The sequence below is a fragment of the Vipera ursinii genome (genome assembly GCF_947247035.1).
Source record: "Vipera ursinii genome assembly, chromosome: 3".
Classification (NCBI taxonomy): domain Eukaryota; kingdom Metazoa; phylum Chordata; class Lepidosauria; order Squamata; family Viperidae; genus Vipera; species Vipera ursinii.
This window is the reverse complement of record NC_139516.1, coordinates 24,139,541-24,164,218: the sequence shown is the minus strand read 5'-3', so window position 1 is coordinate 24,164,218 and position 24,678 is coordinate 24,139,541. Positions and strand designations below refer to the sequence as shown.

The following is a 24,678-nucleotide window of genomic DNA, read 5'->3' as shown; positions in this document are numbered from 1 at the left end:
AAATCTGAGAACGCATCAACTTCCTTTGGGGTTTATCATAATTTTACAGTTGTGAATCTAAATATGGTTCAAGCAAAAGTGCTCCATATTAATTTCTCCAAGTGTCTTACAATTAGCTGGGGTGGCAGGCCCCTTGATTTTGCTGGAAGATTCCTGCACCGATATTGTTAACTGGACAATTAATAAGAACTAATTATTCTACATTAGTTTTCTATGAATAAAGATGGATAAAAGTCATATGATAATGGCAACATATTGGGTAGGAGGTGAGATTTGTGAAGCTCCTTACTGGCTTGCTTGCAGTTTGTATGGTTGTTTATATCATGCAATGTTTGGCATTCAGTCACATTTTTATCAGAGAAATTAATCAAACAGTAGGCATTGCTTTCATTTCTATCCTTGATACTATGAAAAATGATTGTAACATGTTTGATAGAAAAAACTTTACAGTTGCCAAGTTTTTCTGCTAGGTTCCCCTGGGATCTGAAGCACCTGAAGATTGTCAATGATGTGACTTTAGACCTTGGCACTTGCCCTAGGACTTCCAGGCATAATATCAATCCAACAGATCATTTGGAAGTTAATTTATTTAAATTGTAGCATTGTCCTTTAGATGCTGGCAGATGTACATTTTCATTATCAATATACTTACAAACACTGCTTTTTTTGTAAGAAAAAAGGTGACGGAACTCACATCTTGTTAATCTTTTATTTACTTTTCGCACGTAGTCAATCACTGTACACACACCCACACACATCAATTGTATAACAAAACATAATGGTCACCGCCCACAGTAAGCATTCAGCGTGCAACCACATGATCAATCACAAGCTGAGCAGTGCCACAAGCTGAGCAGCTGGATGAAGTATGCATGCATCAGATTTGACACACAAGCAGCCCGCATTTTGCCGCCAATCCGCTTCACTCGACAGGGCGATTCAAGTCCACGTGGACCAAACATCAAATTTTCAAAAGTTACTTTTAAAACTTGGAAAATCCTTCAAAAAAAGGTGCCGGAACTCTGTTCCGGTGAATTCTATGACCAAAAAAAAAGCATTGCTTACAAAAAGAAATACATTTTAGACCTGGCAGTTTGTAAAGAACGGAAGGGGAACAGTGTTTTATTTGATAAGATACAGACTGATAAGATGGTCTTATGCTAATAGCAAAAGGATATCTGGCCCTGCCTTACCATGTAATTCTTAAAACAATTCTTTATTGGCACACTACAATTATAATTACATTATAAAACTCAGCCAGATGAATCAATAGAGTGGAATGTGTGGGTACTGCAACTTTTATGGCTGCCATGAGCCTTTCAAGGTAGTCCAGTTAAGAAGTATATCCATGAATATTAACATTCTCTTTATTGTAAGATTACAATTAGAGCCGTGGTGGTGCAGTAGTTAGAACGCAGTACTGCAAGCTAATTCTGCTGACTCCGACTGCCAGCAGTTCGGGAGTTTGAGTTTCACCACTTCAAGGTAGACTCAACCTTCCATCCTTCCGAAGTCAGTAAAATGAGGACCCAGATTATTAGGGGCAATATGCTGACTCTGTAAACAGCTTAGAGAGGGCAGTAAAGCACTGTGAAGCAGTATATAAGTATAAGTGTTGTTGCTATTGCTACCTTAGCAGAATCTTGCAAGGCTGAAAGTATCTCTCCCCTCCTTTCCTTTCGTTCTCTGGAAAACTAGGGAGGGTCATTTCTGAAACCTTTCTCATGCCCCCTCCTGTCGACTGAAATACCTTTTACATGCCAGTTGTCCAGTCTGCAGCTCTTCCTCCTGTCTCCCAAGATTATTCCCACATACCATTACAGCTGCATTAATGTGCATCGCTACAATCTTGAGTTATCATAAAAATATTTTCACCACCTTGATGGCTAAACTCAAATCAGCTTCAGTAAGGAGGCTTTTGAGCAGCCTTGTTCCTATAGTTTTGCTGTGAGAATTTATGGTAATGAATTGGTAGATTCTTCTAGCTTTATTTTCCTTCCCATTCAACATTAACAACTGGCTGGAAAAGCCATGCCCCATTGCTCACAGGTAAAGGGTGGGTTTGGATGGGGGAGTGGGTACCTGGGATGGAGGTTTTAGCCTATTTTAAACCACTTGACAATACCTTCTCCTTTTAAAACATACAGATCTATGAACATTTGTTTTAATAATAAATGTGATGGTCTTCTAGAAGGCTAGTATAGCTGTGTGTTGAAGGAACCCCATGCAGTGCTTTGATGGCAGTTTGCAAAGTTTGGGTCAGGTGTTATATGGGCAGTTGCCTCCTTGGAAGCCATATGTGCAGCTATGCTGGTGCCTAAGCCCAAATGATTGCTTGTAGTGCCTAGTGAATGGAGGAGGGGGTTAATAAGCCTTAGCCTTAATCAGCTGATAAGAGTTTGGATGCTAGCCTTTGACAGTATGATTATGAATGAGCTAGTAGATACTTCATATGTCAAAAATTAATTTGGGCAAAGATGGAAAACACTATTTTAAAACCAGAACAGCTAAGGACAAAACAGGCAGACATAGTTCTCCATGCTAAGATATAGGAATACTGTGGAACGTTAATCTAAATAAATATTTTGTCAATGAAAAGTTGGCTTCTTGAGAAATCCATAGTTAGCCAGTGGTTGCACCCACTGTTAGTCATTGCATTAAACAGCTTTAACATTTGCTTCATTGTGATATCCCAGAGAAGTATATTATTGTTCCTCTCCAAGCAAATGCTGAAAGCAAAATAAAATACATATTGCAAATGACAGGGAGGGATCCTGCTTTGTTGGCATCCTTTTTTATTATTATTTTCCATCCAACCCCTAGTAAAGATCTGTTAATCCAATATATTGGTTGTGACCAAGAAGATTTTTGATTTAAGCAAAGATATCAAATTGAGAAATCTCTGTACTGGAAACTGATTTAGCAAATAAACGTTCACATGTTTCTGTTGGCAGTGCCTACCCTCTTTTTTGGAGAAGCAAAGTGCATAAACTAGAGAAACACAAGGCAAGGACAAAATCAATTCATTTTTGTTATTGAAAAATAATATCAGATAAAAAAATCAGGACTTATAATGATTATTGGCATTCCTGACTGATTAACAGAAGAATTAAATTAATTTTGCCATGAAACAGGTAGGACTGGGTAATCCACTTGAGATTATTTCCAACCCAAAAGAAGACATTTTCCATTTTCCAGTATGATTTAAATTGCAGCACATTTGCTTAACCCATTAAGCTCTGCCTCCCTGACCATCCTTTCCAATAGTTTTGAAATCGATGAAAAAATATTGGTTATGTCAGTCCCTTAAACTGTGAGGCAAAATGCCACCTCCTTCTGCACGAAGCATCAAGGTTAGGCTGCACATTCTTATGAAAGGAGAAGGGAATTCTCATTGATAATTCACTGACAAAAACAGAAAAGGCATATTCTGAAATATTTTACTGGCTTAATGCTTTCAAAGGAGAGTAAAGAGCTTTTCAGAATACAAATTGATGCGATCTCTAGATAACAATTATTTACTATCTTCAAAATATCTTGGATTGCAACTACTGTGATCAGTCAGTATGGGATCTAATAATACTTGGATTGTAGTTTAATAACAGCTCTGTTAGAAGCTATGCTATTGAATTAATAATATAAACAGTTTGCTAAGCCAACAAGAATATCTTCTTTGACACAATCCCTTGTGCATAACCTGCAAAGCAGGTGTTGATCCTATACTTTGCTAACTGGAAACATGGAGTTTTAGAAACTTTGGATGAAGCAAATTATGCATTTGGATGTCTTCTTTTTAATGGAAAGGAATTCTATACTTTTATTTTCTGATATACAATCATCAGTAATTGGAATTGTTCTCAATCCTCCTGGATGGGCCAGGTGGTGAAACCAAGACAAAATTCAACATGGTGCATCAATTGGACCAGGAAAAGTCAAACTCTAACATAGCCATGTAGAAAATGATTGGAATCAATCATTTCCATTCCTATGGGTAATCAACTGAGCAGGATCCTTCTTGGGACAATATTGTATTCCCTTTGAGCAATCCATTTATGGCTTGCTTTAATAGGGCTAGTCCTAGATTTAACTAGATTTATTTGCAAGACCCTTCCCTCCATTATTTATTCAACTTTGGCATCTCTCACTTAAAATAGCCTTTCTCGCCCGTATATATTAAAGACAAGGATTGTACTCTTAATTTCTTTTCTTGACAAGTAGACAGGTACATGCCCCTGTATGGGTGACCAGTTACAGTTTCTTATAATTACATCTGTGCCTATGGTTGAAGTTTTCTTATGGATTAAAACTCTCCAACATTGCTGACTATGTACATTTCAGTTACCCCCAACTCTTTGCTCTCCAGAGGTATTAACTTTCACTAATGGAATTAGGAATTCCATGTGTTAGAACTGTATATAATGGGAGAATGCCAGGCTAGGTAATGGTGTACCATTTCTTGTGGCCACCATGGAGTCTCATTGACTCCAATATTTCCAAATCAGTTACTTCAAAAACATCTCTTTCCAGTAAATCTAACCCTGGCTGAAAGTGCCACCCAAGTGATTTGGAAAGAACTGGAAAGAAATGCTTAGTTGTAAGCTCCATTATCAGTGCATCCCGAACCTAATTAGGGCTAGGTTATTATATGTAGATGCACACATACTGTATGTGGAGACAAAACAACATTCAGTAAAGCAACCTGTCCTCAGTTAACAGGGGGGAAAGGTCTTCTGAATTTCTAATATATCTGAATCTGTAAGTGAGAATTTAATTATTTCATAAACATGCCCTTCTGTTTGCGAACTTCGTGGCTGAATGAAGGTACAGGTGAGCAGGCTCTAATTAGATCTATGTTATGGAACATGGTATGCAGATAAAGCTCTCTATCAAAAGCTATTCCAGAAACATTTCATCATGCTAGTATTAAATCTGATGTAGCATCAATCAGCAATTATGTTTTATCTAAGGTGATGACTGGGGAAAAAAAGAGAAAGAGAAGGATATATTTATTGAATATTTTGCTGTTCTTGCATATTGCTTTGATCTCAGCCAATTATTCCCCAAAGACCTAGTCCTGACGCATTCTTTGAAACCAATTTTCCCTTGGCATCTACAAAACCCATCAGTAAATATTGATTTTAGCTGACCACAGCATTAGAGTTAATTGCTTGAAGAAACTTTTATAGTTTTGAACTATAAATACTAGCACACCAATATTTGATGGTTTCTGGAAATATTATGGGAATGTTGAAACATTACCATCAAAAACATTGAAAAGTATATAACCACTGGCCGTAGAAGAGTGCCTGTCATTTTTAAGGAAAAAGTCCATGCAGAGTGTTAACTTCTTAATTTCTGTGCTGCCACTTTCCAAAGGCAGTTCTTAAATGGGGTTAAAATTATGTTTGTTATTTTTTTTAAAACAAAATAATATGAGTCTGTAGAAATATGTGTGTGTGTGTGTGTGTGTGTTTGATCAATATTCATGTTTGGTATTTTTGCTTCTTTTCTTCAGCCTAGGAATATAAATACAGGTGCGAGAACATAATTCAAGATCATAAAGTTATATAAATAGCATCAAAATTCTGCATGGGAACAGGAATGATGGTTATAAAGAAATAAAGGAATGAAAATTTCAGTCGTTGCAGCCTTTTCTAAATGCCTCTTTAAAGAAAAGAATATCCCCCTTGTGCTGTGTAACTTTTCTAGAAAGTGCATTCCAGAAAATCTGTGCCATTGTGAAAAAAGTACTACTCCTTTTGCTCATGACCCAAATCTCAGGTAATGGTAGGAATGCAGAGCAAGATAAACAAAGAAAGGGCACCTGATGGGAAGCCACCCATATCTGCGGTTGAATGGCTGGAATGCCAATATTCCCCACTGATATGTAATTTTATTTTATTTATTTTACGGATGTGTAATTTTATTTTATTTTATTTACAGCAATAAAGGCAAATGGCAGACCCTGTGGATTTTGTTGCATGATGTGACTACCTACTTTTCTTGCACATAAAGCCAACTGTACCTGCAGGACTCTGCCAATATTTTTGCCACAAAGAAGAAATAGTCTTGATTTAAATCCATTTATGCATTACCCTATCTACTCCATCCATTTCTGTCCTTTTCCTTTAAATAGGTCAATAAATTATTTATTTATTTATTTATTATATTTTTATACCACCCTTCTCCCAAAGGACTCAGGGCGGTGTACAGGGCAATAAATATAAAAACAGAATACAAAAGTTAAAAAACAATTAAATATAATGCCCAAATTTAAAATTTAAAACAATACTTAAAAACATATTAAAACCCCAACCCTAACCCATCAGACCAGGTCAGATTGCTCAAATAAATACGTTTTAAGATCGCGCCGGAAGGAGCGAAGGTCGGGGGCCATCCGGAGCTCAACCGGCAAGCGGTTCCACAGGTCTGGCGTGCCCACAGAGAACGCCCTCCCCCTGGGGGCCACCAATCAGCATTCTTTGATTGGAGGCACCCTGAGGAGGCCCTCTCTGTGGGAGTGCACTGGACGGAGGGAAGTTGACGCCGGCCGCAGGTGTTGCCGTAGGTAATCCGGACCCATGCCATGTAGGGCTTTGTAAGTCATTACCAACACCTTGAATCTCACACGGAGGGCAACCGGCAGCCAATGCAGCTCGCGGAGCAAAGGTGTAACATGGGAGTATCGGGAGACTCCCAGCACAACTCGCGCGGCTGCATTCTGCACCAGTTGGAGCCTCCGAGTGGACTTCAAGGGCAGCCCCATGTAGAGAGCATTACAGTAGTCTAGACGAGAGGTCACGAGCGCATGAGTGACTGTGCGCAAGGCATCCCGGTCCAGATAGGGTCGCAACTGGCGCACCAGGCGAACCTGGGCAAAGGCCCCCCTAGTCACAGCTCCAATATGCTCTTCTAAAGAGAGCTGTGAATCTAGAAGGACCCCCAAGTTGCGCACCCTATCTACGGGGGGTAATAGCTCACCCCCCATGGCCAGAGATGGAATAATCGGAATTTCCCGGGATGCCGGCACGAACAGCCACTCAGTCTTGTCAGGGTTTTTATGTGTCCCAAATAGCAAGCCAAGTCTATATATTGCACTATTCATGGATAATTCCCAAGGGGCTCTCCACCCACCAACATCCTCTGGAGGTTTTTTTTTTTACTCTGAAGTGTATTTGTCCCTGAACAAACCAGAAGATCACTTTGGCATTGAGGACAGTCAAGAAACAGAATGGACTTTTTGTTTGCATTTTGCTTGTTGTACTAAAAATGGAATTTATCATGTATGAGAGGGAATACAAGCTATGGTGGGGGCATAATTCCTGCCAAACTGCAGGAGATGCTTTCCTTCAAGAACAGTATTTGGTGTGTCAAGATTCCCTGGAATGACCATTAGAGTTTTATCCATTATTTCCTAAATATTGTGAGTGGATTACATCACTAAACAATGAAAGTATTCAGGAAGGAATGGTGCGAAGGAATGAGAAAAAAGAAAAAGACTAGTTCAGACCCTAAGCAATCCCAGGGTCCTTAGTTTAGTGCTCTCCAGATCTGTGAAAGTACAAGTCCCATTTTCCATAGCCAGCATGACATAGCCCAGCATTCCTGAAGGGCAGCAGATTAGAAGAAACTATACTTAGGCACAGATTAATTTCAATTGACTTGCAATTACTGAGGAGTCTTCAGGGACGTAGGAGACAAAGCTTCAGATCTCCTGTTGAAGATTTGAATTATGCAGCTCTTGTCAGAGGGTTTGCTCTTGGACATGTGCCAAGTGTTAAAACTGAGTGAATGACTAAATAGTAGAGAGTATTGTTAAAAAGAAAAATGCATTAATAAAACAATGGGATCTTTCTCCCAGCCTGGTTATAAATCAAAAGAGTGCCCCCTGGGAGATACAAGGCTTGAATGAAGGTCTTGAGTTGAGAATAATTCATTGACTTTATGTGTCATCATTGGGTCAATATCATATATTTTAAAAAAAACTAGTAACTGCTAATCAGTAGAGAACTTAACCATGCAGAACAAAATGATAGCAGAAGGGAACAACCAGTCTTTGGAGGGGAGGGTTGTATCACGTATTGCAGCTAATTTGATCTGGAGTTGCTACTAGAACAGAATGATGTATGTGCCAGAGGCCATAAGCTCTGAAGGACCTAAGATGGTGCAGATCTGAACTGTAGCTTTGAATTGGAATTGGCTAATCCAAACATGGAGTGCATTTTCAATGTCTGGAGATAAAGAGGAGAATGTTTCCTCACTCAGAAAGTGATGAGTGTCCCTTAATGGTAATAGGCAAGCAGAAAGTGTGGATCTGCCCCCAGTTTGTTGCTACCCTCCAAAAATATCATGTGAAGATAGGAGAAAAGATAGCTTATTTAAATAACCATCCTATAAATATTTTGTAAACTGGAGTCAAATATGATCTTGCAAGGACTAAGACCACCTCCAATAAAAGGCACTATCAGAAGTACAAAAATGTGTGTAGTGTATATTATAATTGATTTTAAATGCTTGGAACCAATAATGTACAAAATGTTTTTGAATTTGTATAATGTCAAATTCAGAAGGCCCTTCTTCAGGATTGAAGCAGTTGTTTTGGAGTATGAAATAACTATTCTGAACTTGAAAGGCTGTCATTTTAGAATCACTTCATGGTAGAAATAACTGTGTTTCAAAGTCAAAATGTTTCAAATTATCAGAGCAATCTGTTTCAAATTTGGAATAGCGGTTTTGCATTCAAACCACTTTTAGTTTGATATGGATGGGGGGTTTTATGAAGATAGTTCAGACTTCTGCAAACCTCTACTCACAATGTAATGTAATGAAGAGCAGTCTTATTTGTTTTGTTTGTTTGTTTCCTATCTTTATTATTTTACAAGTAACTCAAGGTGGCGAATATATCCAACACCCTACTTCCCCTCTATTTTCCCACAACAACACCCTGTGAAATGGGTTGGGCTTACTGGCCCAAGGTCATCCAGCTGGCTTTCATGGCTAAGGTGACACTAGAACTCACATTCTTGCACTTCCTAGCCTGGTGCCTTAACCACTAGACCATATTGGCTCTAATACTCAAAAGAAAGCATTACGAGGGCCAGATTCTGAGATAGATATCACACTTTGAAGGTCAACACATAGTTTACACATCACATAGAGCCATGATTTGCCAAGCCAACATTTGTTCAATGACAGGCAATTGGCAGAATCCATAAGACATTTTAAAAGAAAATGAAACAGTTTCAAAGTAGCCAAGTGGCTCTCTGTATAATACTTCTAAACATCCATTTCCAAAATCTTATCTTTTATATTACAAATCATTTACCCAAGAGATATTCTAGATCAGGGGTGTCAAACTGCTGGCCCATGGGCCAGTTGTGTCACACAGAATCCGCGCCTATCCCAGCTCCAGCAAGGGGAAAAAAGTCATGATACGTTGTGACACATCACGTGATGAGGTGAATTTGACGCCTTTTCTGAATTTCAATCACATTTATTTAGAGATGCATCAAGGAAAACAAAACACAAACACATAAGCCAGGGAAGTTATTATACCCAACTGCTCAATTAAAAATGATAATTCTCCCATTTTGAATAGTAAAATCTATAGTTGATTCATATATTACAGTAAACCTCAAGGCAGTTAAATTTTAGTCAACTTCACCCAACTTTATGCCCTCCACATAATGACAATTCATGGCACAGGTTTCTCCTTTCTGACAGTGATAGACATGATATTGCACCAGCTCTGCTGAAGGCTCATAAATTGATGGAAATTGCATTTGGTGCTTATTTAAGTAAATAAATATACAATAAATTCATTTTGCTTCAAAGGGTCAAAAGACATAACCAATGAAAACCACATGAGTCAAGATGAAATTACTTGCACTGCAGCCCAGAGCTATTTGTTCTAACCTGGTGTCATCTAGATATGGTAGATCCCTGGATTTCTTCAGGCTTGGGAAGTGTTTGTGGCAGTCCCACCCTATTTGGACAATATTAGCCTAACATACATGTAGTCCTCAACTTACAACAGTTCATTTAGTGACTGAAGTTACAGTGGCTCTGAAAAAAGTTACTTATGACCATTTTCCACAGTTACAACCACTGCAGCATCCCTTTGTTCACATTTTCAAAATTCAGACGCTTGGCAACTGATTCCTATTTATGACAGTTTCAGTGTCCCGGGGTCATGTGATCATGTTTTGTGACCTTCTGGGAAGCAAAGTCAATGAGGAAACCAGATTCACTTAACAACTGTGTGAATAACTTAACAACTGCAGTTATTCACTTAACAACTGTGGGAAGAAAAGTCATAAAATGGGGCAAAACTCACAAACATTTCAGTTAGCAACATAGATTTTGGGCTCAATTGTGTTTATAAGTCAAGAACTTCCTGTATTAAACTGGCAATACTATGGTGTGACACTCTCCTGACTTTTCACCTGTCTCTACAAGGTTGTTGTGAGGCTAACATAGAGAGATGTAGGTTTATTGCTCTGGACTTGGGAATGAATAACAATATAATACTGTGTATATGAAAATAAAGTACCCCTTGGTTTGTAAAGGTCTAGTTGGAATTAGTTAGGCACTGAACTACACTGCAACAGTAATTGGTGAATCCCTAGAAGTACTTTGGTGTGTTAAAGGCAGGTCACCTGTTAATGAGATTAGCATTCTTAATGAATAAATGAACTGAATCTTTGATACTGCAGAAGTACCTAAGTTAACATAAAGGGCTGTGGATGAGAGCCCAGTATTAGAAACTACTGGCATGAAATGATTGCTGTGCTAATCTGAAGCACATCAACCACAGGATTTCAAATGGCCATAAAAAAAAAGAAAGGCTTCTTGTTGGCATGGCTCCCTTGGCTGTTTTAGGAGGCTGACAGTCACTAGCCTGCGGTCTGTTCCACCCGTCTCTTTTATAAGCTTTCGAGAGTTCATCACAGTTAGAAAAGCCACTACAGTTTTGGCAACAGGTTCCCTTCTGAGTTGGCACTGGATGCTAAAACAACATTGTTTAGAATGTTGGATTGGCCCTTTGGTGCTGTATTCATCATTCAGAATAAACCTTCAAGCCAACGACATGTAAGGGACACTACATACGCTTCCCAATATCCTTTGAAACGTGCTAGAAACTTATTAATAAAGAACTGTGCACACATTAATATATGAGGAGGACCGCATAGCAGTGGCTCAATGAAGGGCCTTCTTTTGGTGGACCAATGAATGGAATATTGTTTAATCTGCCCTCCTCCCTTTCTACTGCCTCCTGCAATGAGATGTGAGTCTTTACTGCCTTCTTTCTCTCCGCCGGTGGCTTTGCTTGCTTAAAATTAACTGGCAATTGGACTCTGTCTAAAAGGGGGCATAAATCTTTTTCAAAATTCCTTTTGAACACTTGAAAAAGGCCCACTAGCACGCTATTTTCCTCCTCTTTCAGACATGTTACTACTTCCTTAAAGCTAGGATAGCTAAAAATTGGTGTCGGTTAAGAACTGAACTGGAGATAGATTGCCATTTTTTACAACCGAAGCTGGAGAACTAAAGTGTGTGAGGGCAGCTCTTTGAAGCAACTATCCCGAAAGGTGATCTATTTGTCTGAGAAAATGCCACCTTGTATAAAATGGTGTGTTTCAGATATTTGACCACTATGAGAAAGGGGTTCTACAGTAGAGGTTCTTAGAGGTTTGTTTTCAGCCATCAGATAAGAAATAGTGAAGAGCTTGTGTTTCAGTGCCTGTTAAATGCCAACCAAATGGTTGGCGTGGGGCAGGCCTTTGAAGCAAAAAGTACCTGAGAATATTCCTCTCACAGAAAATTGTGTATCTTCTTGAAAGCACGTAAATGTGGGATGTCCTCTGTTTTAAATAAGACTTCTTTGATGTAATTTGTTTTAGCATATTTATGTAACCATTTGACCACTTCACAGATTCATTTGACCTCCATTGGTTTAGAAGTGCTCCAAAAACCAAAGGGAGGTGAAGAAGAATACATTTCTCTGTAGCAGAAATGGGTCTAACTACAATTCTCTTTTCAACTGAACAACAGAATAACAGAATAGCAATAGCACTTAGACTTATATACCACTCCACAGTGCTTTACAGCACTCTCTAAATCAGGGGTGTCAAACTCACATTTCATTGAGGGCCGCATCAGCATTGCGGTTGCCCTCAAGGGGCCAGGTGGGTATGGCCAGGGTACGTATGGCCTACTGGGTGGGCATGGCCAGCTCTACATTGTTCGCATCAAGGGTGCCTATGGGGGCCTGGGCAGGAGTGGGACAGATCTGAGGGTCTCTGGCAGAAGGAGGGTCTCTGGGCCAGGGCCAAGGCAGTGGGGGCCGTTCCCTCACTGTTTCCAGGATGGCTTCACGGGCCGCATGAAACCACTTCGTGGGCCGGATCCGGCCCCCGGGCCTTGTGTTTGACATGTCTGCTCTAAATGGTTTACAGAGTTAACATATTGCCCCCAACAATCTACCGTAAGTCCTCATTTTACCAACCTTGGAAGGATAGAGCTCTGAGTCAACCTTGAGCTGGTCAGAACTGAACTCTTGGCAGTTAGCACAATTAGCCTGCAATATTGCATTCAAACCACTGCGCCATCATGGCTCTTGTTGAAATAAGAGATTTGGAAGGGACCTTGGAGATCTTCTAATGCAACTCCCCGACAAAAACTCTCTTTTTGATCATCCAATAAATAAAATCATACAAGCAAATAAAATAAAGAAGTAAAAAAAAGCATTGTGACAACAGTTCTGATATTTTTATCTCCTGCCTTGCAAATGCCTGAATACACCAACACTCACATTTACGTTAAAACCATCACTGTGACATGAGCACTAGAATTTCTTGCTGTTGCTGTGTTTTAGTAGATACTTGATAAATATGCAACATGAGTTTCTCAGCCTGTGCTGATGCAGTTACAGTTATATTCAATATACACAGAATTGTATAATGTATATTAATAGATATTCTCTTTAAGATGCCAAATAGGGAATACAGGTTAAAAAATCAGCAAACTTTTTCCCTACTAAAGCAATGCATTGCTATTAAGTAACTCCCACCCTTCTTGTGTTGAAAGACAGAGCTGTATGCTTTAATATGTGTACAGAGCATGATTTAAAAATAAAATGTTCATATGATCCTATTTTAGAAAAACCACATTCCATCATTTTATAAAACCATGTATTTGCCATAATTTTGCTCTAGTCAAACAATGGTGACCATACAGTTCCAGTTCTAACTTTGCGTAAAAAGGTGATACTTTGTCTTAGTGAATTCTTGATGGATGGAATTGAGCAAGGTGTCAGAATCCTGCACCATCTCTGGCAGGAGTGGTGGACCACACAGAAAACTCTGTTCTGGTGTGTATGTGAAGCTGAATGTACTGGAATAAATCAGACCATCATTCCGTAGTAGCAGAAGAGGAACAGTAATTGGGTATCGTAACCATCTCCAATCAGGGCTGAATGCAGAGACATCAGGAACAACACACACCAAGGACTTTGAATTCCTAAACAAATGAACAAAAATACAAATTTGTTGATGTGTTTGGGTGTGTGCATGCACACATATTTATATTCATATCCATAACATGTGCCTTTTTTCCTCTCCACTCCCCTCCCAAGATAGGCTCAGTAGATTTTCAAGCAGTTAAATTGAGGCAGTGGTTGTAATCAATAAGTTTGTGCAAATAAAAATGTGGAGAGTTTGGATTTCAATGCTCTTTCAACATGTACCTCCTTTTTATCTATGGAACTTGAATAGGCAAAGCGGAATGACAGCTGGCTAAATCTATCCTCCCTGTTTGCAGCTCTACACAGGCCAACTTTCCAGGACTATTTTGTAAATAGGACATCCAAATGCAGCCCTAACCTGGGGCAATTTCAGTCAAATGGGACATCTATTTTCTTAGCTATGGAACATTTCCACAAGCCATGGTTCTATACTGTATATATCTGTTATGGAATAAGGAAATTCTTCTACTTATTTCCTATTATGGATTTGCAATTGGTACCTGGTTGAGCAATGTGAAAAAAGGATGCTGCATTAAATAAGCCTTTGGTTAGTATAGGATGCAGTATTTCATTGTCTGATTTTGAACAGTATCTTTTCTGTATTATGTTCATGACTTTGTGCAGTGTGCTACACCAATACAACAGATATAAGAACTCTAATACTCAAACCCAAAATCTAATGATAACCCCCCCCAAATAATGAATGAGAGCCATCATTTTATCATTTAACTTAGTTACAAGATAGCCAACAAGAAATGGGCTAGAAAAAGCCCATTTGGGTTATAGAAGCATACAAAATATATTAAAATGTGATGTCATTCTGTGCTTACTAATTATTCTCTTAACAGTCTTCACAGAAGATGTGGAATACAAAATTAAAATCAACTGCACTATGTTTTAGTGTTTAAAACAAATGTAAGAAAAAGTAGCAACAGAGAACACACTAGTTCCTTAATTAACATTTCAGACAATTCAAAACCATTCATAAGAATCTAGTTTGTGAGTAGCAAAAGATCCCATCATGGATTGATTTGGGGGGAAAAATGACCATGGGAGAAGTTAAAAGAGGAAAGCATCAGTACAATCAAAGCTCCACCTGGACATTTTTGTTTGCTGCATGTGCACTGTACTTTAAAAAAATGGTTTGATCTCACTACCATGGCTGCTATCTTGACTCTTTTGATCATACATTGATGCTAGGTCTGTTAGACTCAAACACACATTCCAGATTGTCCACATCAGTCACAAAGCTCTCCAACTAATCTTGAGCTTGTCTTTATCTCTCAGGCAGTGTTGTCATATGGATGAAAATGAGATACGTTTATATACCGTACTTCATCTTGATTATCTTGCAAAATATACACTGTCTTGTGAGAACTAGTTCTGGCAAAGTCAGAACCTAGACTTATTCATTATAGTAACTTTCCATTAATCTTTCCTCCATCAGAAGTAAGAGACCTTGAGCTGGTTGTATTGTACAGCCAAGAGAAAGAGACATATTGTTGAAACTTTAATTTTACCAGAAATAAAGCTTGAGTTATCTACTTCACAGCGAATGGAATTTTTCTTTGTGGCTTTTATTATTTTTGCAATAAATTTACTTAAATCCCTACCTATGTGACTTCCAGTTCTGGTATCAGCCACAAAATGCCTGACAGTATATACATGAAATAAAAATTGGAGATTTTTGGATTCTATTTCCATACTTTCAGAAAGGAAATGTGAGCCTTCTTTTCAGAGAAACCATATAATTACATTGCTGCTGCTGTGTGATTCAGTTATCTCTCTTTTCTTGTGTCAGGCACAGGGAGACTCAAGATTTTAGAAGCTGCTACCTTCTACTATAAGTAAAAATATTGAATGACTAAACACAAGAACCAACATTGCACTGATTCATTTCATTCATTCCTGATCTCCCTTGAAGAGATGTTTTGGGAGGCTATGCAAAGAATAGTGGCCATGAGACTTGTCCAACTGAATATGCTGTGGTTTCAGGACAGTCTGTGTCTGCCTTACCTGTACATAGTCTCTGCTTCCACATCTCCAAACCAAACTTTCATGTTTGCATGGAAATAGTTGCCTTGGACTTCCAGCATTGCCACATCCCCTCCACCTGTCAGCTGTGAAAAACAAACCCAAGCATAAGATCATCCATCTTATCGTGAAGGTACAATATAGCCTTCCAAGCACTTTGTCCTCATTTTGCACCTCTGTGGACTTTAAAGCAAAGATACCCATATTTTGACCTGGAAGGCTTTTTGGCTAGCCTCCTCAGGAACTTTATGGGAGAAGCTGTTGTTTCATTGTCAAGAATGTGCTTTGCCTGAAGAAGATCCATTTCTAATTCTTGGCATTTGCTGATGGGATTGGGTTATACCAGCGGTAGGCAACCTCGGCTCTTTTATGACTCGTGGACTTCAACTCCCAGAATTCCTGAGTCAGTTATGTTGACTCAGGAATTCTGGGAGTTGAAGTCCACAAGTCATAAAAGAGCTGAGGTTGCCTACCCCTGGGTTATACAATACTACTCTAAGGCAGGTCTGCACAACATGTAACCTGCGGCCCACATAAGGCCTGCTGGCATTTAAAAAAAACAACACAATAATAAATTCACCACTGATGTTACCATCACAGATGTTGCTCTGCCAAGTGCCTCCAGACCTCCCTGCCATGACCATCTTCAAGGCTGCTTTGCTTTGTTTTTGTTTTCAGGTGAAGGAATACTGGGAAATTATAGTTCTATAAAAGAGTTAAGAAATCTAACAAAAAAGTTATCCCCCTCTCCCTGTCAGAATTACACTTTCAAGGTAAAGCAGAATGATAATGGAGATACACTTTGGGAGTTTTAGACGTGGAAGTGAGAAAGAAGACTATGCAATGGAAAACAAATCTTTTGGAGTGTGGTGCACAGAAGTCTATAACTTCTGTAATGCCAGTGGGCTGAAAAATTTAAAGCTCTCCAGAGATTATGGAATTGTTGTCATGAACACTATCTATTAAATCTAGGGCTGACTGTTGAATACCTGGAGAACAATGATTTCCCAGGTTTCTCATATACCCAAGCCATGCTGGGAAGGGTAAAATGTATTGATGCTTATAGAAGTCACAGTAATGAATAAATAATTTAAATGGGATCATATTGATCCCGTATTGATATGGTTCATGTAATGTAGTTTCCAAACTGCATTGGCAAAACAGAAAAAACCCCTCAGGTTGTGCTTACTTTTATGCCTCCCATCTGAATGCCTCCAAGATATGGAAGAACAACAAGCACCAATGTAATCCTTCATTTTAGTCTCATCAATAAACATTTTTCTGCAGCCACACTTCAGGTTCTGCTTTCTGTTCCCAACGGAGCTCTGTACTAGTCTTATTGTTGCATTCTGTATTAATTAACTCATACAAATTGCCAGTCTCTGTTCCAGTGAAAACTGAATGTTCCATCTAAGCTGTTTGTAGAGATGGTTGTACAAGGAAAGAATAATTTTATTTAATAGTTAAATTTAATATACTATTAATTTAATATACTGAAGGGTTCTGGAACAAAGGGAAATTGTTTAGTCTAACTGTTGCTTTCTTAGTTGTTGTAATCAGCTTTTACACCAGAGAAATTTCATGCAAGTGTGGGAAACATGTAGATGGAGGGTATATCCTGAAGGAGGGAATAAGCATACAGGAATGATTGATGTAATGGCTGTGTTGTCTGATTTTCATTGGCTAACAAAGTTTATAAAGCAATGCTACCAATTTTCTAATGCGTGGCATTTCTGGACGTAACTCTGTCAGCGTTCCAGATTGTTGCCCACCCAACTGCTTAATTTGATCAAATAAAGTGCTGCTTGATCAAGAAGTCTCCACTTGGGTTATCTGATTAGATTGATATGGTATCTCAAGTTCAAGTAAGGAACTGGGACCTAACAATACTAATAATATACTAATTAATAAACTTAATATATTCTGCACAATTGCTATTTCAGGGAAAGAAAGACTAAATGAATCTTCCATTTTTGATGTTAGGATAGAGTCATTAAGATGAAATAGCCAACATTTTGTCTCCTGATTTTTTGCACAAGGCAGCAAGGTAAAAAGAGCATGAAAAAAACTCTATGTACCTCCAAGGTCGTTATAAGAGGGACAGGGCCCACTGGATTCTTGATGCTGGTTGGATTGAGGCTGAATGAATATTCCACAGCCTCTGTCCCAATGATGGTCCAACAGGAACTGTCATTCAGTAATTCTCGATTTATTTCTTTGGGACAGGGAGATGCCTGCATAGCAATAAGCATTAACTTTGAATATATTCATCAATTGTGTTTATAAACCACTTTTCTGACTTGTTGTTGTTGTTAGTTGCGAAGTCGTGTCCGACCCATCGCGACCCTATGGACAATGTTCCTCCAGGCCTTCCTGTCCTCTACCATCTTCTGGAGTCCATCTAAGCTCACGCCTACTGCTTCAATGACTCCATCCAGCCACCTCATTCTCTGTCGTCCCCTTCTTCTCTTGCCCTCAATCTTTCCCAGCATTAGGCTCTTCTCCAGTGACTCCTTCCTTCTCATTAGGTGGCCAAAGTATTTGAGTTTTAGCTTCAGGATCTGGCCTTCTAAAGAGCAGTCAGGGTTGATCTCCTCTAGGACTGACCGGTTTGATCGCCTTGCAGTCCAAGGGACTCGCAGGAGTCTTCTCCAGCACCATAGTTCAAAGGCTTCAATTCTTTGGCGCTCAGCCTTTCTTATGGTCCAGCTTTCACTGCCATACATTGCAACTGGGAAGACCATAGCCTTGACTATACGCACTTTTGTTGACAGGGTGATGTCTCTGCTTTTTAGTGTGCTGTCTAGATTTGCCATGGCTTTCCTCCCAAGGAGCAAGCGTCTTTTAATTTCTTGGCTACAGTCCCCATCTGCAGTGGGCAATTATTCTATGAAGACATCACCAATACAAAGCAGAGAGATACAGCTGATAGATTTATTTAAAACAATCCAGAGCAATATTAAAATTATTTAGAAGCCAGCAAAGCCTTCAGCTGAGGAACTGAACTAAGTGTTTTTCAAACGTGGTATCTTTAAGATCTGTGGACTTCATCATCCTCAATGGGGAATTCTGGGAGTTAAAGTCCACATATCTTAATTTGCCAAGTTTGAAAAATACTAAACTAAGGAGACTTTTCCTGTCTCCACTGGCCATACACTCCTGTGATTTTCCATTTTAGCCAGGAATCCTGGGAGTTGTAGTCTAGATATTGCAAATGGCAAATTGGGGAAGCCTGAAGTAAGTCTTACCTGATCAATATGATACTTGCCACTTTCTATTAATGTTGTTAGTGAAATAATGAAATGAAATGCTTGAATGGTTAAACAATGGAATTATACACTACACATATACTTTCAACTTTCCATTTCAGTATTTCTAGCCTGCAACAAAACAAAAGAAGGGCAAGGGATATTTTTTTATCTGTCTAATTAATTTTCTCATTTCTATGCTTATGAAGTGATCTTGATTATGGCCATGGGAAACTGTAATCACATCCAATCTTGGTCAAATTTTGCAAATTATTTCAATCTGCTCAGGGGCCAATGTAGATAGCCATCTGTAATTCTCCAGTTGTGCCCAATTAATATACTGATATAGGATCATGCACTTTACCTTCTGACAAGTCCCAATTCTTGTGGGAAAAAGAAAAGTGTTGTCACTGTAGTCTATTCAGATACTCTTCTGCATATATTGAACACATGATGGGAAGAGTGACAATGTTCATCATGGGCATTCTCTTTACCCTCTATGGATAGGAGGTAAATTTCACAGATATCTAGCACTAGTTTTCTAGAGGTCTAAACTCCCAAAAGTTTTACCAGCTCAAAAGATTTGTTTATTCATGGAAGGTTAAAGAGGATGGGGGGGGGAGGACTTATTTGCTCATCTTTGCTTTCACTTCTCTTTTGTTGATTGAATTTCTTTCTCTGAGTACAAGCAAGCACATCCTTGTTTATACTCAAACAACTTGAACAACTTCAAGCTTTGTGGATACCTGCAGTACACTTATATCCAAGCTAGGTTGGTTACTGGAAGACAACTGCATCCCCATTACCTGGTACTGGATTACTTTCTCCGTTGAGAGGCAGAGGTACATCCTATCACTCCCATGAAACTGGAATGCACATTTATGCAACTGGGAAACTGGTTCATCCACATCCAGCATTACCGATTGCTTAGCAACTTTGCGGATGATCTCAAGAATAAATAGACATAACAAAAGTTCAATAGAGAGCATTAAGTCATTTGACATCTGCAGGGAGTTCAGATTTTTAAAACTGTGCTTCAGAGAACAGAATAGGAACAAAATGGCAAGCTATGCAAAGTAAGGTCTTCCAAGAATTGTACTCGGGACTGATGCAAAGGCCCTTCAACCATGACTACTATCTAGTCCAGGGGTCCCCAACCCCCGATCCATGGACAGGCACTGGTCAGCAGCATGCCAGAAACTGATCTGTGCAAACAAGTGAAGCCCTATCCGGAGGATGCAGGCAACACATAAAGCCACATCCCCTCCAGTCCACAAAAAAAACCCTCTCTCCATGAAACTGGTGCCTAGTGCCCAAACGGTTGGGGACCTCTGATCTAGTCTTTAAATGGGAACTTAGAACCAAAAGTCCTGTCCCCCCAAAATTGTGCACCAGCTGTTGGAGGTTCCCAAACCTATATTCACTCAGTCTTTCCAAACTGAGCCTGAGCCTGTCCTTTCCGTGAGATGCTGAGAAAGCACCTTGATGATATCACTCATCAACCAATTGTATTTGAACGTATATAATAACAGTATATTGATGATACCTAAATATGTGCCATTGGAAGACTTCACCCAACAACCTCATGTAGATGTTAAATAAGAATAGAAAACAGGCAACCCCTATGGAACCTCATTCTTTAGGGACTGGGAGGTGGACCCTCTTCTCACAACACCAATTGGAACTGAATCCAGAGGCAGAAGAATCACTGTAACATTCCCAGACTCCAACACTCTCAGACCCTTATGTTTGTCAAGAAAAAGATTATGATCAACAGTATCTAAAGCCACTGAGAGGTCAAGGAGGACTAGAATAGATATGGACCATCCCAGTTCTTCCAAAGTTCTTCTCAACTTTGTCTGAAAGAGGTCCAGACATCAAAAAGGGAAATTTGGGAAATATAATGCAATTTTACAGTAGACAAAATGTTTGTCGAACATATTTTTTACTTTTAAGCAGGTCAAGAGAGATGTATGAAGGTTAGAAAATTTATTGATTAAAACAAGCATATGACAAGTAAAAAGCCTGGGATTTTTATTTATCTAATTTCTGGAGCTGCTCATTTCATGAGCAGGTGACTCTGAGTGGCGGAGAACAAAACTAAAACAATAAACATTTAAAATCATTATTGTTAACAAACATTAAAAATTATGGAATGCTGAATGAATATGGAATTGAAGGTAAAATGCTGAATGTGATAACAGTATATGATGGACGTACAGCATGTGTGAGAGTAAATGGAATGCTTAGCAGATATCGCAATTGTCAAGAATATAATAAATGTTTCTGGTGATATCAAAAATGTGTTGACTGGAGATATGTCACTTATACATTCCCTTCTCTTTGTCTGTGTCTGTCAGTGTCTATGAAGAAGACTGCAAAAAGTCAAGGAGGTGGTCACCACCATGTGCTTGAAACCCATCCATATGTATCGCATGGATGATGCCCATACAAAAGGAGCTACAATTGAACAGCCACATCTTTTTACAATTGATGTGGACACCTCTGCTTCTCAGCCTGCAGTAATCCTCAGATATTATGACTGAGACGCATCTCTGTTTTATGTAGCGACTATATAACTTTTCTGGATGGATAAGATGAAAAGAGAAGATGATTAGCGCAAGCACCAATATACTATTGTAGAGTTATAGACTATTCCAAAATGTTACTTCTGCAGTGTTATTTTTCTTCCAAGTATTATTAAAACCTTACCAGAGGAGGCAGTGCTAGCCCAGTAGTTGTACAGATAAGCCGAACTTTGGAACCATACCGAATGTAGACTTCCCGCAGTGGGAACTGACCCTGGGATTGGGAACAGAACTCGTCTGCATAACACAAGAAAGGGAGAGAAAAACAAAGGGAGAGAAAGACTAAAATATGATGACAAGGAGCAGGAACTTTGCTGTATTGAATGACAAGGTGGGTTTTAAAAATGGTACTTAAAATATAAGGTGATTTTGATCTCATAATCTACTTCTCTATCTGTGCCACTGATTGCCAAATAACAGCAAACATTCACTGAGAGACAGTAGGAAGCTAAGAGAAGCTAAGAAGGAAGACGAGAACAAATTGCAAATATTGAATGAAAGCATTTTGGGCCACAGAGCCTCCCTCTCCGATTATCTGATGTGAAATCACAAATCCTCTGCCTTTCAGGAGAACCTTACTTGTGCTCCATCGGTATATTTGCAAATAAACTAAATTATTAAAATGGTTCCAGTATGCTTCTTTCCAAAATGCTTATTCGTCTCTGTATTCCTTAGCATTGTCCTATACCATTGATTATTTTATCCACCAATATTCCACAATAGTGTAGTTTAATACATTGAAGCCAAATAAACCAAACTATGCTTATACACCCACTCCTGAATCTTATACACCCACTCCTTTCCCTTTTTCTCCTAGCTTGGAATCTTTAACCTTCATGGGTCAGTGAAATTTTTGGGAGGACACAAAAGTATTGTGGGGAACATGGATTAAAAGTTCCCATTAATTTCTTTGTAAATGAATTACCAGGCATTGGAACTGAGGAAGGTGTTAGTGAAATATGGAGCCAGACCAAATGCACTCTGTACCAAGTTTTCTGTATTTTATGGCATCCCAGAAAGATCTAAATAATAATAGTAACAACAACAACAACAACAACAACAACAACTGGATAGTGGATGTGGCAGTGTCTGGAGACAGCAGAATAGACGAGAAAGAACTGGAGAAGATAACAAAATACAAAGACCTACAAATAAAAATACAAAGACTGTGGCAAAGGCAAGCAAGGGTAGTGCCAATAGTAATAGGTGCCTTGGGTGCAATCCCAAAACAACTGGAGCACCACTTGAACACCAGTGGCATTGACAAATTTGCCATTAGTCAATTGCAAAAGGCAGCCTTACTAGGAACTGCTTCCATCCTGCGACGATATCTGTAATACCATCAAACATCCACATCTGCCTATCCCAGGTCCTTGGTAAGGACTCAATAGGTAGACAAAAATGCCAAATCCAGTCTGAACATCTATCTGGCTGACTGTGCGAATAATAATAATAATAATAATAATAATAATAATAATAATAATAATAATAATAATAATAATAATAATAATAATAATAATAATAATAATTAGTAGTAGTAGTAGTAGTAGTAGTAGTAGTAGTAGTAGTAATATAATAGAGTTGGAAGGGACCTTGGAGGTCTTCTAATCCAACCTCCTTTTCAGGCAGGAAACCCTACGTTTCAGACAATTATCTAACAATAAGTTCTTATAAAAAAGATATCAACTGGCCATCAAGCTGCTAACAAGCATTGTTTAATGAAGGCAATACCCTCTAGATGTATTGGAATATAAATCCTAGAATTCCCAGACAGCATACTCCAGCCTGAAGATGGCCTTCTAAGGAAAGGCTTTTTAAAGAAGCCAATAAGATAATCACATCTCCAGAAATGGAAGAGCAGCTTTACAATCAAGGACATCTGCAAGGGAGATCAAGAGGCAAGATGGCTTCTGTGACCATGTAGTGGAAGTCTTTCTTGAATTCCCCTGTATATGCCCCTATTCCTAGTATTGGTAACAATGTTACATCCATTCCTTTTAGAAAACCGACATTTATTTCAGATGTTAATGTGATACACTAAATTATCTGTCTCCAAAGCTTATTTGAGGTTTAAACCCAATCTCATAGAGTCATAATGTGTACTTTCATTTCAGTATCAAAGTTTATTCAGCCTTTCTTCATTTTGATAGTCTTCAGCCACTCAAGGTCAAAACGTCATTAAGCAATTGGGTAAACAGACTTGCAGTTAGGCTCCAGCATGAATGATTAAACCTCTACTTGCCCTAAAACAGCCTCACCTAGATGAAGTGTGAATGCTGCCCACTGCCGGGCACTTGCGGTGAAGGCATCACCCTCGACAAAAAGGTAGCGAGTGCTGACAGTTTGGGAGCGCAGGCGATTGAAGAGAGAGACCTTTGACCCAGATAAAATGCACACTAGGAAATTGCAAGTGGGAGAGAGAGAGAGAGAGAGAAAGAGAGAGAGAGAGAAAGAGAGAGAGAGAGAAAGAGAGAGAGAGATATGTTTGGAGTTTTCATATGTATATTTAGATTATTTTATTAGTTACCTTGATATTGCAGTCCTAGGCATGTATATATAGACAGACTTAACATGAACAACCCAAGTAAGATTGTTCTGCACTGATGTGAATTGACAAAATGCAGTGATTGTGACATTAGCTCTGCACCTCTAGCAGGTCAGACCTTCACTTGGCCTATAGCTCTTCTGCTCTGTGTTATCTGCTTTAACATAAGAAACTACTTAAGCACCTTCACCACCCCATCATTGTTCTCAGTGACAGCTTCCCTCCAAAGGCTCAGAAAGAGAACATTTCTGTCTCCTGCTACCTGATTTTATTCTCTGACATGCCAAAGCCAGCTACCATGTCCTATACACTTGGGTTTGGCTAGTCTAAAGAAAAGAGGAAACAGGGGTGACATGATAGTATTCCAGTATTTGAGGGACTGCCACAAAGAAGAGGGAGTCAAATTATTCTCCAAAGCACCAGAGGCCAGGACAAGAAACAATGGTTGGAGACTGATCAAAGAGAGAAGCAACTGGGAAATAAGGACAAACTTTCTAACAGTGAGGACAATTAATCAGTGGAATAGCTTGCCTTCAGAAATTGTGGGCACTCCATCACTGGAGGTTTTTAAGAAGAGGCTGGACAGCCACTGGTATAGGTTCTCCTGCTTGAGCAGGGGGCTGGACTAGATAGAAGACTTCCAAATTCCTCTATTTCCATTTCCATTTCCATTTCTATTTCTTTCCATTCCATTCCATAGTAGCCTGTCTTAATATAGCAGTACCTTCTTTAATGCTT

At 39.0% G+C, this 24,678-nt stretch overlaps 2 protein-coding genes across 2 annotated transcripts in view; both read right to left on the bottom strand.

Annotated features, from left to right (window-relative positions):
* LOC310638086 (uncharacterized protein) overlaps positions 1 to 24,678 on the bottom strand; it is an 880,437-nt gene that overhangs the window by 160,357 nt on the left and 695,402 nt on the right. The gene's annotated exons all lie outside the window — the stretch shown is intronic.
* RBPJL (recombination signal binding protein for immunoglobulin kappa J region like) overlaps positions 13,248 to 24,678 on the bottom strand; it is a gene marked incomplete at both ends in the record, with an annotated part of 30,802 nt that continues 19,371 nt past the window's right edge. Inside the window, 6 exons of the mRNA XM_083358232.1 lie at positions 13,248 to 13,521; positions 15,542 to 15,645; positions 17,638 to 17,793; positions 19,614 to 19,754; positions 21,520 to 21,632; positions 23,654 to 23,791. Of these exons, the coding sequence (XP_083214358.1) occupies positions 13,248 to 13,521; positions 15,542 to 15,645; positions 17,638 to 17,793; positions 19,614 to 19,754; positions 21,520 to 21,632; positions 23,654 to 23,791 (926 nt within the window). The remainder of the gene's footprint in view (positions 13,522 to 15,541; positions 15,646 to 17,637; positions 17,794 to 19,613; positions 19,755 to 21,519; positions 21,633 to 23,653; positions 23,792 to 24,678) is intronic.